Below are 16,677 nucleotides of genomic sequence, written 5' to 3' on the forward strand. Positions count from 1 at the left end.
ATGTACAGACCAGAGTGTTCCGCTTGAACCGAGTTTATAGTAAGCAGGTTCGTTCTTTCTCCAAAGGATGTTGTGGTAATGCCAAATACGTTTTTGATTTCCTTTCCGTTTAACAGCCACGAGATACTCAAAGGCGTGTCGCCTTTACTGACGTGACAATTCAGTTGTACGCTGTCGCCGGTGTTTGCCTCGCTTTCGAATTCAAAAGGGGTTATGTGTGGCAATACTAGAGAAAAAAATTTAAATATAGAGTTCCTCTGTATAAAAAATCCAACAAAATAGTTTAGTTTTCATACATGTCATGGAAAAAGAAGTTGGTGAGATCTATGGACGGGAATATGTAAAACAAAAGGAAGAATCTTTGAAATTTTAAGTAACTAAAACATAAAATATTGGAATACCGTTAATATGTAATGTAGCTGAATGGGCGGTAACACCTGCCGAATTTTTTGCGTGACAGGTATATTCCCCGGCATGATCAGCTTGTACAGAATCAATACTGAGCTGGCTGATTCTTTTGTTCGTGCGCAGAACATTGATGCCATCGATTTTATCCACAGTTAAGTTGTTTAAAGTCCAGTAAATGTCAATGGGAAAATCTCCTTTGTGAACTGTACAGAAAACTGATACCATCTCACCAGAATTTGTCTCATCTTCTCCAAACTCAAAGGGGATAATTTGAGGTGGTACTATAAAAATTCTAATATCTTACAATCGTATAAAAACTGAAGGAAAAATTGATATGAAAAAAGATAATTTGTAACCAAATGGTAAAACGCACAACAAAACATTCAAAATTACCACCCATATAAAACTAATAACGTCAGTTTTTGTAGAGGATTGTGGAAAAAGGTTATGAAACCAAAAGAAATTTCTAAATAGAAATTTAATTTAAAAGGGTAAATATTAAACCAAATACCGTTAACATGTAACATAGCTGCATGCCTAGCTATGCCTGCAGGGTTTTTTGCATGACATATATATTCCCCAGCGTGATCCGCCTGCACAGAATCGATACTGAGTTGACTGATTCTTTTTTTTGTGCGCATGACACTAACGCCGTCAATTTTATCCACCGTCACATTGTTCAAAGTCCAGTAAATATCGATGGGAAAATCTCCTTTGTGCACTGTACAGATAACAGACACCATGTCATCTGAATTCGTTTGATCTTCTCCAAAGTCAAATGGAATGATTTGTGGGGGCACTACAAAAAATCCGATAGTTTATACACAAAGAGGTGTTTGCCACTTTCTCAGATATAACCATAAAATGAAATAATGTAGCAAAAAACATATTGTTCATTTTTGCAAAAAAATCAATCAATTAAAAAAATGTAGTAGTGGAATGAATTTGGTAGGTCTTGTTAGACCTTAATCGCGCCATCTGTTAATAGGAAGCTCAACTAAAATTTCACACCACTATCTTTTTTTTATTTAGCAATAGAGAGACAGAGAGAAGTTCTTAATAACATGTCTACAGTCTAGTACGTCACAAGTTGATAAAAATGCCATACAATTCGAATAAAAAAAATTTAAAATCTTAACTTTCATTTAGAACAGTTTTCAGTGAGTTTTGTTGTACTATACAGTTGTCTTAAGTATTAAGCAAATACATAAGCAATTTTGATTATAAAAGAACCTATCAAAGAGAAAAACGAAGAAAAGGAAACAAAAAACCACATAATCACGACAAAAATATGTAAAAATATTTGGACGGGAAACATGTGTGACGATTAAGTACTACAATGAAAGTTCTGCTGGGTTGTCAAAAGGGTAAAATCAGGAGTCATCAAACTGAAATTTAAACTCAAACAAAAATTAAAACAAGATACCGTTAACGTGCAAAACTGCCGAGTGGACGGCAGTGCCTGCAGAATTTTTTGCGTGACACGTATATTCCCCAGAATGATCGGCTTGTATGGAATCGATGCTAAGCTGACTGATTCTCCTTTTTGTACGCATTACGCTAACACCATCAACTTTATCCACGGTTATGTTGTTCAAAGTCCAGTAGATGTCGATGGGAAAATCTCCTCTATTAACGGTACATGTTACCGACACCATATCGTCCGAATTTATCTCGTCTTCTCCAAACTCGAACGGAAGGATTTGTGGTGGTACTACAATAATTTACTTACTTTACTGAATAAGTCCTCAAAATTATTATTTAAAATCAAATAACCAAATTTTTTATCGCCTTACCCCAACGAAAAGAATTCGAGGAATAATTATTACGAGGAAAATAGGGATTAGGAGTAAAATGAAATGTTATAAAAATAAAAGTACAACCACTGCAAACGCAAGTACCATTTACATATAAATAGGCCGAGTGTTCAGCGTAGCCGGCCAAATTTCTCGCGATGCACTTATACTCTCCAGCGTTATCCGCTTGAACGGATTCGATGCTTAGCGTGCTCAACCGTTTATTCACCATGCTAACGGTAACGCCGTACATGTCTCTTAGCGAGGTACCGTTAAATTCCCATGTTATATTTAAAGGCAAATCTCCCTTATTAATCGAACAAGCTAGAGACACTACATCGCCAGAATTGATATTCTCTTCGCCAAAGTCGAAAGGGTTGATTTGAGGAGGGACTAAAATGAAATAATTAAAAGTTAACTACTTGGTATAACAAGTACCGTTGACGTGTAAATCAGTAGAGTGGCTGGTGTGTCCGGCTGCATTTTTCGCAATGCACGTGTAGTGCCCGGCGTGTATCTCTTGTACCGAATCGATGTTCAGGGTACTCGTTTTCTTAGTTACTCGAATAATCGATATGGTGTCTTCGTTTTCTATCGTTTCATTATCGTGTAACCAGATTATGTCGATGGGCAAGTCGCCTTTAACGACGGAACACATCAAAGAAGTAGATTCTCCCGTGTTTACTATATCCTCTCCGAAATCTAAAGGCAATAATTGTGGAGCAACTGCAAAAGAGGGTTAGCTATAAGAAAAACGACATACAATTTTAGACCTAGAATTCAGAGGCCCATGTTTTTCATCCAATCAATAAGAATTGTGCTACGAAGAAGATCATTAAACAAGTCTGTGTGATGGTTCAAGGTTAAGGTTATTTTTTTGAAGTGGTTTTTGGAATCAAGAATATATGCTTCAAAATTTAATACCGTTTACATGTAACACCGCCGAGTAAGAAGAAATCCCGGCTTTGTTTTGAGCCGAGCAGGTATAAACGCCGGAATGTTCCTCCTGCACCGAGTCGATGCTAATTGCGCTGATCTTCTTGTTTACTGCTGATATCTGAACCCCCTCATTGTAACCTATACTTTTATTGTTGTGGAGCCACGATATGTTCATGGGTAAATCGCCTTTATGTACTGAACAGGTTAAAGAAGCGAGATCTCCGGTATTAACAGTCTCCTCTCCAAAATCAAACGGGAGGATTTGAGGAGAAACTACAAAAACAAAGATTAGTTGAAGCTCTAAATGATTACCGATTTGTTGCAACAAACCATCAGTCAGTAGAGGCCCATGTTCAAATATTACATTTCTAGGGAATACACAACATAAAACCAATGCCTTAAGCCAACGTCGGTGATAAATCTTATTAAGCAACACAGAGGAAGATAAAAATGGGTACGTGAAATAAAACGTTTAAAGTATGGAGTTGGATAAAACAAAAGGTATCACTCAAAGCAAATAAAAGTTTATACAATAACAATTAGTACCATTGACATGTAATTCTGCTGAATAAGTCGAGGTTCCTGCTTTATTCTGTGCTATACAGGTGTAGGTACCGCTATGTTCTTCTTGTACAGAATCAATACTAACAGTACTAATCTTCTTGTTTACAGTTGATATTTGAATTCCTTCATTGTACCCTATACTTTTATTGTTATGAATCCAAGTTATATTCATGGGTAAGTCGCCTTTGTGTACCGAACAAATTAAGGAAGCAAGATCACCAGAATTCGCAGACTTCTCTCCAAAATCAAAAGGCAGAATTTGAGGAGGAACTATAAAAATTCAAAAGTGAAAGGATAAGGCTAGAAGGTTGTGTTTCGGTTCAAACTAAAATTTAGGAACATATTAAATACCAACAAGTACCATTCACGTGCAAAACCGCCGAATACGACGATATCCCCGCCTTATTTTGGGCTAGGCAGGTAAAAGTACCGCTGTGTTCTTCTTGTACCGAATCGATGCTAATAGTACTAATTTTCTTGCCCGCCGTAGATACCAAGATCCCCTCATTGTAACCTATACTCTTGTTGTTATGGATCCATGTTACGTTGATAGGCAAGTCGCCTTTATGTACGGAACAAGTCAGGGAAGCTAGCTCCCCGGAATTCACCGACTCCACTCCAAAGTCGAAAGGTAAAATTTGAGGTGGAACTGCAAGATTGGGTTAATGATTAAGTTTCAATTATGAACTATAGAGGCCCATGTATCCTTAGTAATACGAAGCAAGAAGTTTGCGAATGTCAAATACAGAAGTTAATGGAGGTTTTGTGTGGATTAGGGAAATAGAAATGAAACCAAAAGGAAATATCCAAATGTACACTGAATGCCTTTGTTTTGATAATCTCATCATAGCAATGTAAATAATAGTTACAAAACCAGTCAAACTAAGGAAGAAATGAAAAACTAGATGGAGACACTGCCATAAAATTCCCGACATCCTTATTTATACTCTGAATCAGTGATTGGGATTTTATAAGAGAGTCGTCATCTAGTATCGTCATTCATGAGTTTGACTAGTTGTATAACTGTATTATAAATATGAGAACAAGGTTATTGGTATCTAAATTAAATTACGTAGAGGTTAGGGTTTGTAAGTCATAACAGAAATAATAAATAATTTTAGAAATACTGCAGAGATATCATATAGTACATAAAAATGAGGAATATATACCATTTACATATAATTCAGTAGAATAGCTATTTAATCCAGCTATATTTTGAGCAACACAACTGAAATTTCCAGAATGAACTTCCTGGACATCATCGATTGTTAATGTGCTCACTTTCTTACTGACGTACGAAATAACTATTCCTTCGTTATATCCTATAGGCTCATTATTATGCAGCCATGTAATGTTTATCGGCAAATCTCCTTTGTATACCGTACATTGTAACGAGGCGACATCTCCTGAATTAACAGATTCTTCTCCGAAATTTAGTGGCAAAATATGAGGAGGGACTAAAACAAAGCAAATATTTTTGTCTAGGAGTTTGTAAATGTCAAAGATATCTCCTAAATGGAGTTTTCCTATGTTCGAGGGAAATACAAACAGTAGAAAATATCCAAATATGTCTTCGTTGTAAGAATCATAAGGCAAATAATTGTTATTAGTCTTGTTTTGTATACAAAAGAGAAAAGTAGCCAAACTACAAACTGCAAATTGGCGACTCTTGCATAAAACTTACACTCTGAACAAGGGTGATACGAATTTTATCAGAGTCGCCATCTAGTATTTTAATTTCCAAGTTTGACTAGTTGTTTAACTACATTACATGTTTGTGAACAAGTATCTAAAATTGTGTATACCGACATAAGAAATAACTATTTGCTGATTATATTTTATAGACGTATTATTATTGGGTATGTATTGGTTATTGGCAAATCCCCTTTGTAAACCGTACATTGTAACGAGGCGACATCTCCCAAATTAACAGATTCTTCTCTGAAATTTAGAGGCAAGATATGAGAAGGGACTAAAACGAACCAAATATTTTAACTACACAATTATAAAAATCCTGTATGTTACAGAATTAATGATGACTCAAGTATGCAAAGGATTAAGGAAGGATGAGGAAAAATATAAGAGTAGTACACAAACAAAAAAAATTATATAATCGGTACCGTTAACGTGTAATTCAGTTGAATAGCTGGAGAACCCCGCCTTATTCTGAACAAAACAGGTGTACAACCCACTGTGCTCCTCTCCTACAGATTCTATAGTGAGGGTGCTAACTTTCTTGCCATTTTTCGAGACTAGAATTCCGTTTTCACCAGCCACAGACTTATTATTATGTAACCAAGTAATATTAAGCGGGAAATCTCCTTTAAACACTGTGCATTGCAACGACGCTACGTCTTCGGAATTTACCGAATCCTCTCCAAAATCAAAGGGTAAGATTTGTGGGGGCACTGTAATGGTATTTTCATGCTATAATATTATTACAGGTACACAGAACAATTTAAATATCGTTAAATACCGTTCACTTGCAAGTTAACGGAAAATCTTGTCGTTCCCGCTCTATTTTCTGCCTCGCACGAATATTCGCCAGCATGATATCCTTGCACGGAATCGATAGTAACCGTACTAACTTTCTTGCCAGCTTTAGTCACCAGAATGCCATCTAAATAGTCGATACTGATGTTGTTGTGCAACCATTTTATATTTATCGGTAAATCGCCTTTGTGCACCGAGCACTGAAGGGAAGCAAAGTCACCCAAATTTATTTCTTCTTCGCCAAAATCAAAGGGCAGAATTTGAGGCGCAACTGCATCAAATAAATAAAGATCAAGGCCGGTGTCACTGCTTGAATGGTGATAAAATAAGAATGGACTAATTCATGAATTATTAATATAGTTAAGAAAATTCCCTCCCCATTTGCAACAGTACGGGTTTAAGGATTAAGGAAAAAACAATGAAATATGAAAAAATTAGTGGATTATACAAAAATTGGGGTACAAAACAATTAAATTTACTACCATTTACATGTAATTCAACCGAATATCTGGCAAATCCTGCTTCGTTCTGCACGAGACAAGTATATGAGCCACTGTGCTCTTCTCCCACCGATTCGATTGTCAGAGAACTAACTTTGTTTCCGATTTTTGAAACTAAAATCCCATGTTGCTCGGCAGTGTTGTTATCATGCAACCAAGTAATATTCAATGGAAAATCTCCCTTAAAAACTGTGCACTGAAACGATACCACGTCTCCAGAATTCACGGAATTCTCTCCAAAATCAAAGGGTAAAATTTGCGGGGGCACTGCAAGAATTACAAGTTCATGCCATAATCGAAATTAATACAAAGAAGAAACAAACACATGTCATTAAATACCGTTCACTTGTAAACCGACGGAATATCTCGCAATTCCGGCACCATTTTTGGCAACGCAAGTGTATTCCCCAGAGTGCTGCTCCTGAACCGAATCAATGGTAATCGTGCTAACTTTCTTGCCCGCTTTGGATATCAAAATACCATCTACGTATCCAATACTGATATTTTTGTGCAACCAAGAGATGATTATAGGCAAATCACCCTTATGCACTGAACACGTCAGAGAAGCGAAATCACCCAAATTTATGTCGTCTTCGCCAAAATCGAAAGGTAGAATTTGAGGTGCAACTGCACGAAACAAAATTTTAATGTAATAACGTCAAGGCCCAGTGTCATTGTTAGAAACGAAAGCAAATACAAGGAGAGTACGTTCCATGGAACACCACTGAATAATAAAATTACATTTGACAGTTGACAGCAAATGTAAAATGATATGTTACTAGGCAAGGGGAATAGGTAATAAGGAGAGAAATAAGAGTTATGTAAGTAAACGTAAAAAGTACTCGATACCATTTACACGTAGTGAAGCAGAATAACTAGTTAACCCAGCTTGATTCTGTACCAGACAAGTGTAAGTTCCAGCGTGGTCTTCTGCAACATTTTGTATACTAAGCGAGCTCATTTTCCTGCCATTTTTGAAAATCGAGATCCCCGTGTTGTACTCGATAGTTTTATTGTCGTGTAGCCAAGTAATATTCACAGGTAAATCCCCTTTAAATACAGAACACTGCAACGAAGCCATATCTCCCGAATTTGCCGACTCTTCACCAAAATCAAAGGGTAAGATTTGCGGGGGTACTGTAAAATAACATGCAATTCAAAAAGGGTGATTGTAATACCGTTGACGTTGAGCATCGCGGAATATTCGATTCTTCCCGCTTTGTTCTCTGCTAGGCATGTGTAGAGCCCCGCGTGATTTTCTTGAACTGAATCGATAGTAATCGTACTGACTTTTTTGCCAACTTTCGAAATTACCACACCGTTGACGTAACCTATGCTAATATTGTCGTGCAGCCAAGAAATGTTTATTGGTAGATCGCCTTTATGTACTGAACACTGAACGGATAGGAAATCTTCGGTATTAATGGGATCATTCCCAAAATCAAAAGGAGCGATCTGAGGTGGTACTGAAATAGCAATAATAAGCTGTGAAAAACATAATATTGTGTCGAAAGGAAACAAAAAACGGAATTTTTATACATATCTTTACCAACGTAGGTGTGGTGAAAATAACGAAGGAGAAAATAGGTTAGAAGGGAAGAAAAATAACTAAAACCAAAAAGTGAGCATACCGATACACTAATAAAAGAACAAAATGAGATTCTTAACAAATATATCACGTCATATACCATTGACGTGAAGGTGGATTGAATATCTGGTTGTGCCAGCTTTATTTTCTGCCACGCAGGTATAAATTCCAGCGTGTTCTTCTTGTATGGAATCTATGGTAACCGTGCTAACTTTTTTACCAATCTTAGAGACCAAAACGCCATCTATATAACCTATACTTATATTATTGTGTAACCAGGAAATATTTATGGGCAAATCTCCTTTGTGTATTGAACACGTCAAAGAAGTAGAATCTCCTACATTGATTTCGTCATCGCCAAAATTAAACGGGGTAATTTGTGGGGTAACTGAAATAAACGAGTATTTTATGGATAATATTGTTAGTAGGGACCATCGATGAAGGGGTTACATAAGCAAGGATATAAAAATGAGGCAGTTGAATGTGTAAATACCGTTAACGTTCAAATAAGCTGATTGTTTCGTTATTCCTGCGGAATTCTCTGCCAAGCAGAGATATTCTCCAGAATGGTATGACTGCGCCGACTCGATCGTCAGCTGGCTGACTCTTTTGTTTGTATTAGAAATAACGATCCCATCCATGGTGTTGATGTTTCGACCGTTTAAAGACCACAAAATCTTTATTGGGAAATCCCCCTTAGAAACGGCACACGTTGCAGTTACCAGGTCTCCTGAATTAATTTCTTCATCCCCAAAGCTAAAAGGGTGAATTTGTGGGGGTACTGGAAGAGCCAGGAATAAATAAGGAGGAATATACGCAAATAAGTTTTTATCTATGTAATACCATTAATATTTAAAACAAACGAATATCTCGCTTTTCCTGCTGTATTTCCTACGATACAAGTAAATTTACCGGAGTGTTCTGATTGTACCGAATTGACATTTAACAAGGTAATCCTGCGAATCGTTAGACTTAGAAATTGTTTGTGTGGTGGAAATTTCAGAGGGAAAGTAGGGTGGAACATGAAGAAAACTAACTAAAACCAAAAAGCGAGTCTACAGACACGTTCATAAGAGAATAAAATGCGATTTTTAACAAAAAAAAATAAAACTGATTCTCATGTACCGTTGACATGTAAGTGAGTTGAATATCTGGTCGTGCCAGCTTTATTTTCTGCCACGCAGGTATAAATTCCAGCATGTTCTTCTTGTATTGAATCTATGGCGACCATACTAATTTTTTTCCCCATTTTAGAGATCGAAATACCGTCAATATAACCTATACNAACACCCTCTATATAACCTATACTTATATTATTGTGTAGCCAAGAAATATTTATTGGCAAATCTCCTTTATGTATAGAACACGTCAAGGAAGTAGAATCTCCTACATTGATTTCGTCATCGCCAAAATTAAACGGGGTAATTTGTGGGGCAACTGAAATAAATGAGTATTTTAGGGAAAATATTGTTAGTAGGGACCATCGATGAAGAGGTTACGTAAGCAGGGATATAAAAATGAGACGCTTGAATATGTAAATACCGTTAATATTTAAAACAAATGAATATCTCGCTTTTCCTGTTGTGTTTCTTGCGATACAAGTACCTTTGCCAGAGTGTCCTGATTCTACCGAAATGATATTTAACAAACTAATCCTGCGAATCGTTTGACTTAAAAATTGTTCGTGTGGTGGAAATTTTAGAGGGAAATTAGGGTGGAAAGTGAAGAAAATTAACTAAAACCAAAAAGCGAGTCTACAGATACTCCTACATGAGAAAAAATGCGATTTTTAATTAAAAAAAAATAATAAAACTGATTCACATGTACCGTTGACATGTAAATGAGTTGAATATCTATTTGTGCCAGCTTTATTTTCCGCCACACACGTATACATTCCAGCATGCCCCTCTTGTATCGAATCTATGGCAACTGTACTGATTTTTTTGCCCGTTTTAGATATTAAAACACCATCCATATAACCTATGCTGATGTTATTATGTAACCAAGATATATTTATGGGCAAATCTCCTTTATGTATGGAACACATTAAGGAAGTCGAATCTCCCACATTGATTTCATCTTCACCAAAATCAAATGGGGTAATTTGTGGGGCAACTAAAATAAACGAATATTTTATGGAAAATATTGTTAGTAGGGACCTCGGTAGGGACTATCGATGAAGAGGTTTCATAAGCGACGCTTAAATAAACTGATTTAGGGGAAAATAGGGTAGAATGAAGAAAAATTACTTAAACCAAAAAGTGAGTCAACAGATACACCAAAATGCGATTGTTAATTAAAAAAATAATAAAACTGATTCTCATGTACCATTAACATGTAGATAAGTTGAATATCTACTGGTGCCGGCTTTATTTTTCGCCACACAAGTATAAAGACCAGCATGCTGCTCTTGTATTGCGTCTATGCCAACTGTACTGATTTTTTTACTCGTTTTAGAGATCAAAACGCCATCCATATAACCGATACTGATGTTATTATGTAACCAGGAAATATTTATAGGCAAATCTCCTTTATGTATAGAACACGTCAAGGAAGTAGAATCTCCTACATTGATTTCGTCATTGCCCAAGTCGAAAGGGCTAATTTGTGGAGCAACTGAAATAAACGAGTATTTTATGGATGATATTGTTAGTAGGGACTATCGATGAAGGGGTTACATAAGCAAGGGTACAAAAATGAGCCACTTAAGTGTATAAATACCGTTAACGTTCAAATAAGCTGATTGTTTCGTTATTCCTGCAGAATTCTCTGCCAAGCAGACATATTCTCCAGAATGGTATGACTGCGCTGATTCGATCGTCAGCTGGCTGACTCTTTTGTTTGTATTAGAAATAACGATCCCCTCCATGGTGTTTAGGCTTGCACCGTTCAAGGACCACAAAATTTTTATTGGGAAATCCCCCTTAAAAACGGCACACACTACAGTTGCTAGGTCTCCTGAATTAATCGCTTCATCCCCAAAGCTAAAAGGGTGGATCTGGGGAGGTACTGGAAAAATCGGGAATAAATAAGGAAGAGTAGCAAGACACACAAATAAGTTTTTGTCTACGTAATACCGTTAATATTTAAAACAGACGAATATCTTGCTTCTCCTGCTGCATTCCTTGCAATACAAGTAAATTCGCCAGAATGTTCTGCATCTACAGAATCGATATTTAAGGAGGTAATCCTTCGGTTTGTTTGACTCACACTAACGCCATGCAACAAAGTAATCGGCTTATTATTGAACACCCACGTTATATTTAGAGGAAAATCCCCCTTAATAACGGTGCATTGGGTAGTAGCTATGTCTCCAGCATTAATAGTTTCATCGCCGAAATTGAAGTGGGATATTTGGGGAGGAACTGAAATTAGAAGAGCAATTTCAACTGCATGCCATCCTCTTCTACTACTACGATTTTCTATTGCACTAAATTTGCAGAGAAACAAATATTTGACGGAAATATAACACAAACCAAAAAATTAAAAGGTTTACGATGAAGGATGCAAGAGAATTGGATTATTAAGGGTGTAAATACCGTTAACGTTCAAATAAGCTGATTGTTTCGTTGTTCCAGCCCAATTCTCCGCCAAACAGACGTATTCTCCCGAGTGATGTGCTTGCGCCGATTCGATGGTTAGCTGGCCGACTCTTTTGTTTGAATTGGAAATGGCAATGCCGTCAACCGAGTTAATGCTTCGACCGTTTAAGGTCCACACAATTTTTATTGGAAAATCCCCCTTAGAAACGGCACAACTTACAGTTACCAGATCCCCGGAATTAATCGCTTCGTCTCCGAAACTAAAAGGGTGAATTTGGGGAGGTACTGGAAAAATCCAGGAATAAATGAGAAGACATAATAACACAAACAAGTTCATACTTAATTACGTAAAAGTACCGTTAATATTTAATGTAGATGAATATCTCGCTTCTCCAGCAGAATTTCTTGCGATGCAAGTAAATTCCCCGGAATGTTCCGCACCTACAGAATCGATGCTTAAGGAACTGATCCTTCGGTTCATTTGACCTACTGTGACTCCGTGCAATAAACTGACTGGTTTGTTGTTGAAGACCCATGTTATATTTAACGGAAAATCTCCTTTAACGACAGTGCATTGAGTGGTGGCTATATCGCCCGCATTTATTGCTTCACCTCCAAAATCGAAGTGGGATATTTGGGGAGGAACTGAAATCAGAAACGGGATACAAGCTGCAAACCTTGCAAAAAAACGCAATTACATAAAAATAAAAGTACCGTTAACCCGTAAATATGATGAATACGTAGCATTTCCTGCTTTGTTCCTGGCAATGCATGTGTATTCTCCCGAGTGATGTGCCTGAACGTCGTCAATACTTAGTTGGTTTACTCGGTCTTTGGTTTTCATTGTATTAATTCCGTGTACAGTTTCAATATTCTTTCCATTTAACATCCAGGAAATTTCAACTGGGAGGTCGCCCTTGATTACAGCACAAGTTACAAGCGTCATATCTCCCGAGTTTGCAGACTCGTCACCGAAATCGAAGGGGTGGATTTGGGGTGGTACTTTACGAAAATTACATTAGTGTTAAATTAACAAAATAATTTAAAAAAAATGACAAAATATTCGAGCGGAACTGTTTTCTTAAGTCACAAAATGAATTCCTAGAAGAAATTTTGTAATTGTTGCAGCAAAAAATGAAGTGGAAGTTGAAGGATATTCAAAGGTGAAAGGTAAAGGGTTGGTATTAGTAAAAAAAGCGCAAAGTACTCAATGATCTCTACCGTTGATATTTAAATGAGCCGAGTAAGTGGAGGTTCCAGCAGAATTCGAAGCCAAACACGTATACCTCCCGGCGTGTTCAGCACGCACCGATTCTATCGTCAGAAGACTGACCCTTTTCATAGTATTAAGAGTAATCCCTGGATAGTCGGCGATGGGTTTACCGTTCAGATCCCAAGTAATATTAAGAGGATTATCGCCCTTGGATATCGTGCATTGCACAGAAACCGTCTCGTCTTCGTCCACGGACTTCTCCCCAAAGTCAAAGCGCAAAATCTGAGGGGCAACTAAAATCCAAATCAGAATTTAAGTGCACCGTGACGGCGATACAAGCTAGGTGAAGGATGGGATTAGTGCAATATTTCTACACAAAAATACCTATATATCGTTGCGATACGTCCATCGTGAACATTCACATTCAACATAACCTCACTTCCTGAAAAAACAAAAGCATCAGGTACGGGGTAAGGTCAGAAGAGGTAAAATTAAAACAATAAACGGCTTAACATGACATGGATCTACCGTTGACGTTAAGGAAAGCAGTAAATTTCGATTTCCCAGCTGCGTTCGTGACCAAGCAAGAATATTCCCCTCTGTGGTGCGGCTCGACGTGATTTATGTTAAGAATGCTCGCCTGACTCCCAAAGGCCGAGGTGGAGATGCCCTTCGAGTGGTGCGTTATGTGACGCCCGTTGTGGTACCATTTTATCTTAAGGGGCCTGTCGCCTTGGGGCACGTAACAGGTCAAGATCGCGCTATCGCCGGCGTTTAACGGACCGTCGAACTGAAAAGGACTTACGACAGGTGCCACTGCAAAGAGCAATGATGGAAATAAAAAAAATAACAATAACACATGGGCCTCTCCCGCAGCTACGATGAACTGGTAAAAACAAAACGTGATCTGTTAAAATGGTGATTTCTGGCTGTAAGAAAGCATAACTGTACAACACACAAAAACGAGTCTTACCTTCGAAAAGGTTCAATTACACGCTGAAATAAATAGATATTTGTAAAACAAACAGAAATGTTTCGTAATCATCTAGTAAAATTGTACAGACGGTTTCATTGAGAGAAAAGTTGCCACAGAATGTATGTTTGCGAATATTTTTATACAAAAATATGTTGAGTATTTACTAAATTAATTATCTTTTGTCAATCTGTTGTATTTAATAAAAAAAAGTTAAGAATTGATCCTTTAGTTCATTTGACCTACTGCGCAACCTCATGGAACGAAATTAATTAGCTTGTTTAATGAAAAAGAAGAGTTGTGAAGAATACATCATTCGGTTCATTTGACCTACTGTGAAACCCCGTGGAACTAAATTAATTACATTTTGTCAATCTATTGTATTTAATAAAAAAAAGTTAAGAATTAATCCTTTAGTTCATTTGACCTAATGCGTAACCCCATGGAACCAAATTAATTAGCTTGTGTTTAATGAAAAAGAAGTTATGAAGAATAAATAATTCGGTTCATTTGACCTACTGTGTAACCTAATGGAATTAAATAGTTTTATAACTATTAGTTGAATATTGATCAGTCTGATATAGTTCAACTTTAATTTTCATTACTTTCAATTATTTCATAACAATTCTTTGATATCCATTCACATATTTATTTGAAAAAGTTACGATTTCTGTTTGAATTTAACACTCGTCTTCATTTTGGATACATTCTGTGGCAACGGAAGTTGAAAAAAAAGAGAAATCTCGACTTACCCATAACTTGTACTTCTAGTGATCCTCTGGCACTGTATCCCTGAGAGTTTTTCGCCACGCAAACATAAGTGGCTTGGTCGGATGCCCTTTCGACGTTTTCAATAATAAGAGTTCCGTTGGGGAATACCTTCTGTTTCCTGTTGATGGGTAACAACCTGCCATCTATAAAAGAGTTTTAAGGACTATAGAACTGGTTTTCTTTAACAGTTTTATTTTCAAAAAATTCAAATGAAAGCATGAGTGAGATATAACCTATAAAATAAATGTCGTTGCCACTTAACGCCTACTTACACAAAGTGTTACTTTGTACCTACTGACACAGAGACCTATTAGTAGGTCTGTGTGTGGTAATAATTTTCAGATCGTAATAGTTTCAAACTTGTTCGATTTTTTATTAGAAATTGTAGTTTCCATATTTTTTGCATTTATTTAAGAATTAGACCACAAAAATTAAGTGTCAGTTTTTTGTATACAAGTAAAATTGTGTACACCCCACATTGAATTGTTATGAATATTGGCATATTAACGGACTCACCTCTTTCCCAGACCACAGCCTCGACGGGATGACCAGCAAAGGGGCAGTGTACTATAAGAGTGCCTCCGGCGACGATGGCTTGTTTCTCCATAGACCTCACGAACGGCAAACCGTACACATTAATTCTAGCGGAATGATCGGCAGAACCCACTTTGCTACTCGCGACACATCTGTATAAACCACCGTCGTTTGTGTGAATCGCGGTGATATTTAAATGCGACACCACGTCACCATTCACAGTAACATACTGACCGATCTGGTAAACGTCGTTGTTGGATAACCTCCTTCCGTATAATTCCCATGTGATTTCGGGCGTGGGATTACCGGATGCAATACACTTCATGAAAACTGAATTGCCGGGTTGTACGGTTTCTTCGTTGAAAGCGTGGCGGATCTGGGGTGGTTCGAATCTTCCTCCGAGCTTCAACTCGGCGGTGCCCTCGGCGCTTTCCTGGTCGTTTCTGATGAAGCACTGGTACATGCCTTTGTCCTCTTTCCGTACGGCTTCGATGCGTAAAATGGCATCGGTATGGTCGATTTGGTTTCCGTCCTTCATCCAGGTGATGGTTTTTATTGGATTTCCTGTAAAAATTTATATGTTGAGTTGTAAAGAGTACGTTAACGGAATCGTTTACCTTCGAATTTGCAAGTGAAAACGGCTGGTCTTCCGAAATCGATTGTCTGGACTGGTGGGTCGATTTTCGCTTTTAGTGGGGCCGTTACGGTAAGAACGGTTTCGACACTCTCTCCTCCAACGGAATTGTTAACGACGCAAAGGTATTTTCCAGAATCCTCGACGTGGGCCTCGCGGATGATGAGAGTTCCAGCTACTTGTTTGACTCTATCGTTTAGAGTGACAGCTTGCTTTCTGTTTGTTCCTTCAATGAACTTGTACCATCTGTAACAATAAATAAAGCAATTTTATATTTCCAAATATTAAAAATATTGCACTTAATAGTATTGAAAACTTGAAAGAAATATAACTTTTTTCACATTCGAGGAACAACGAAACGTTATATTTCTTCATTAAAACGGGGTTTTTGAGGAAAGGTTCCCAATTTTTTTTTACCTAAAAAATGGAACGGGGAAGGATTGTGCAGGACAAAGAGCCACTGCAGAGTCACCGGATTTTACCAATCTTATATCTATGGTCCTAGTTGTCAATCGGGGTCCAACAGATCCAGTAGGTTCTATAAATAAAAGTAACCTATAAACCGACATACCTTTAATTTTGAACCCTTGCCTCTCTCAAGGGAGAAATACTTGGATGAAACTAAAAAAAGCGAGTACCTTTTTTTTGGTCCAGGGAAAGCTTGAGCATCGCATATAAGACCTATCGTAGAACCACTAACTCCGGTTTGTTTATTCAGACCA

General features: G+C 37.3%; 1 protein-coding gene across 16 annotated transcripts in view; it reads right to left on the minus strand.

Moving 5' to 3' along the window:
- Window positions 1-16,647, minus strand: part of LOC108915626 (Down syndrome cell adhesion molecule-like protein Dscam2) — a 46,414-nt gene extending 29,767 nt beyond the window's left edge. For 9 of the 16 annotated variants that reach the window (XM_018721704.1, XM_018721714.1, XM_018721712.1 and 6 more), the window contains exons 1-5: window positions 16,594-16,647; window positions 16,373-16,493; window positions 15,939-16,201; window positions 15,304-15,885; window positions 14,769-14,930 (exon numbers count right to left, since the gene is read on the minus strand). In XM_018721704.1, coding sequence (XP_018577220.1) covers window positions 14,769-14,930; window positions 15,304-15,885; window positions 15,939-16,201; window positions 16,373-16,493; window positions 16,594-16,624 — 1,159 coding nt within the window. In that variant the 5' untranslated portion in view covers window positions 16,625-16,647. Of the gene's footprint in view, window positions 1-1,834; window positions 2,123-2,309; window positions 2,598-3,689; window positions 3,978-4,876; window positions 5,165-5,827; window positions 6,116-8,781; window positions 9,070-11,009; window positions 11,249-14,768; window positions 14,931-15,303; window positions 15,886-15,938; window positions 16,202-16,372; window positions 16,494-16,593 lie in introns of those variants that run through there. The other 7 variants (XM_018721698.1, XM_018721705.1, XM_018721697.1 and 4 more) reach the window with 7 other exon arrangements.
- Window positions 16,648-16,677: the final 30 nt, after the last annotated feature.

This window comes from Anoplophora glabripennis, unplaced genomic scaffold (assembly GCF_000390285.2).
Source record: "Anoplophora glabripennis isolate ALB-LARVAE unplaced genomic scaffold, Agla_2.0 scaffold1358, whole genome shotgun sequence".
Taxonomy (NCBI): Eukaryota; Metazoa; Arthropoda; class Insecta; order Coleoptera; family Cerambycidae; genus Anoplophora; species Anoplophora glabripennis.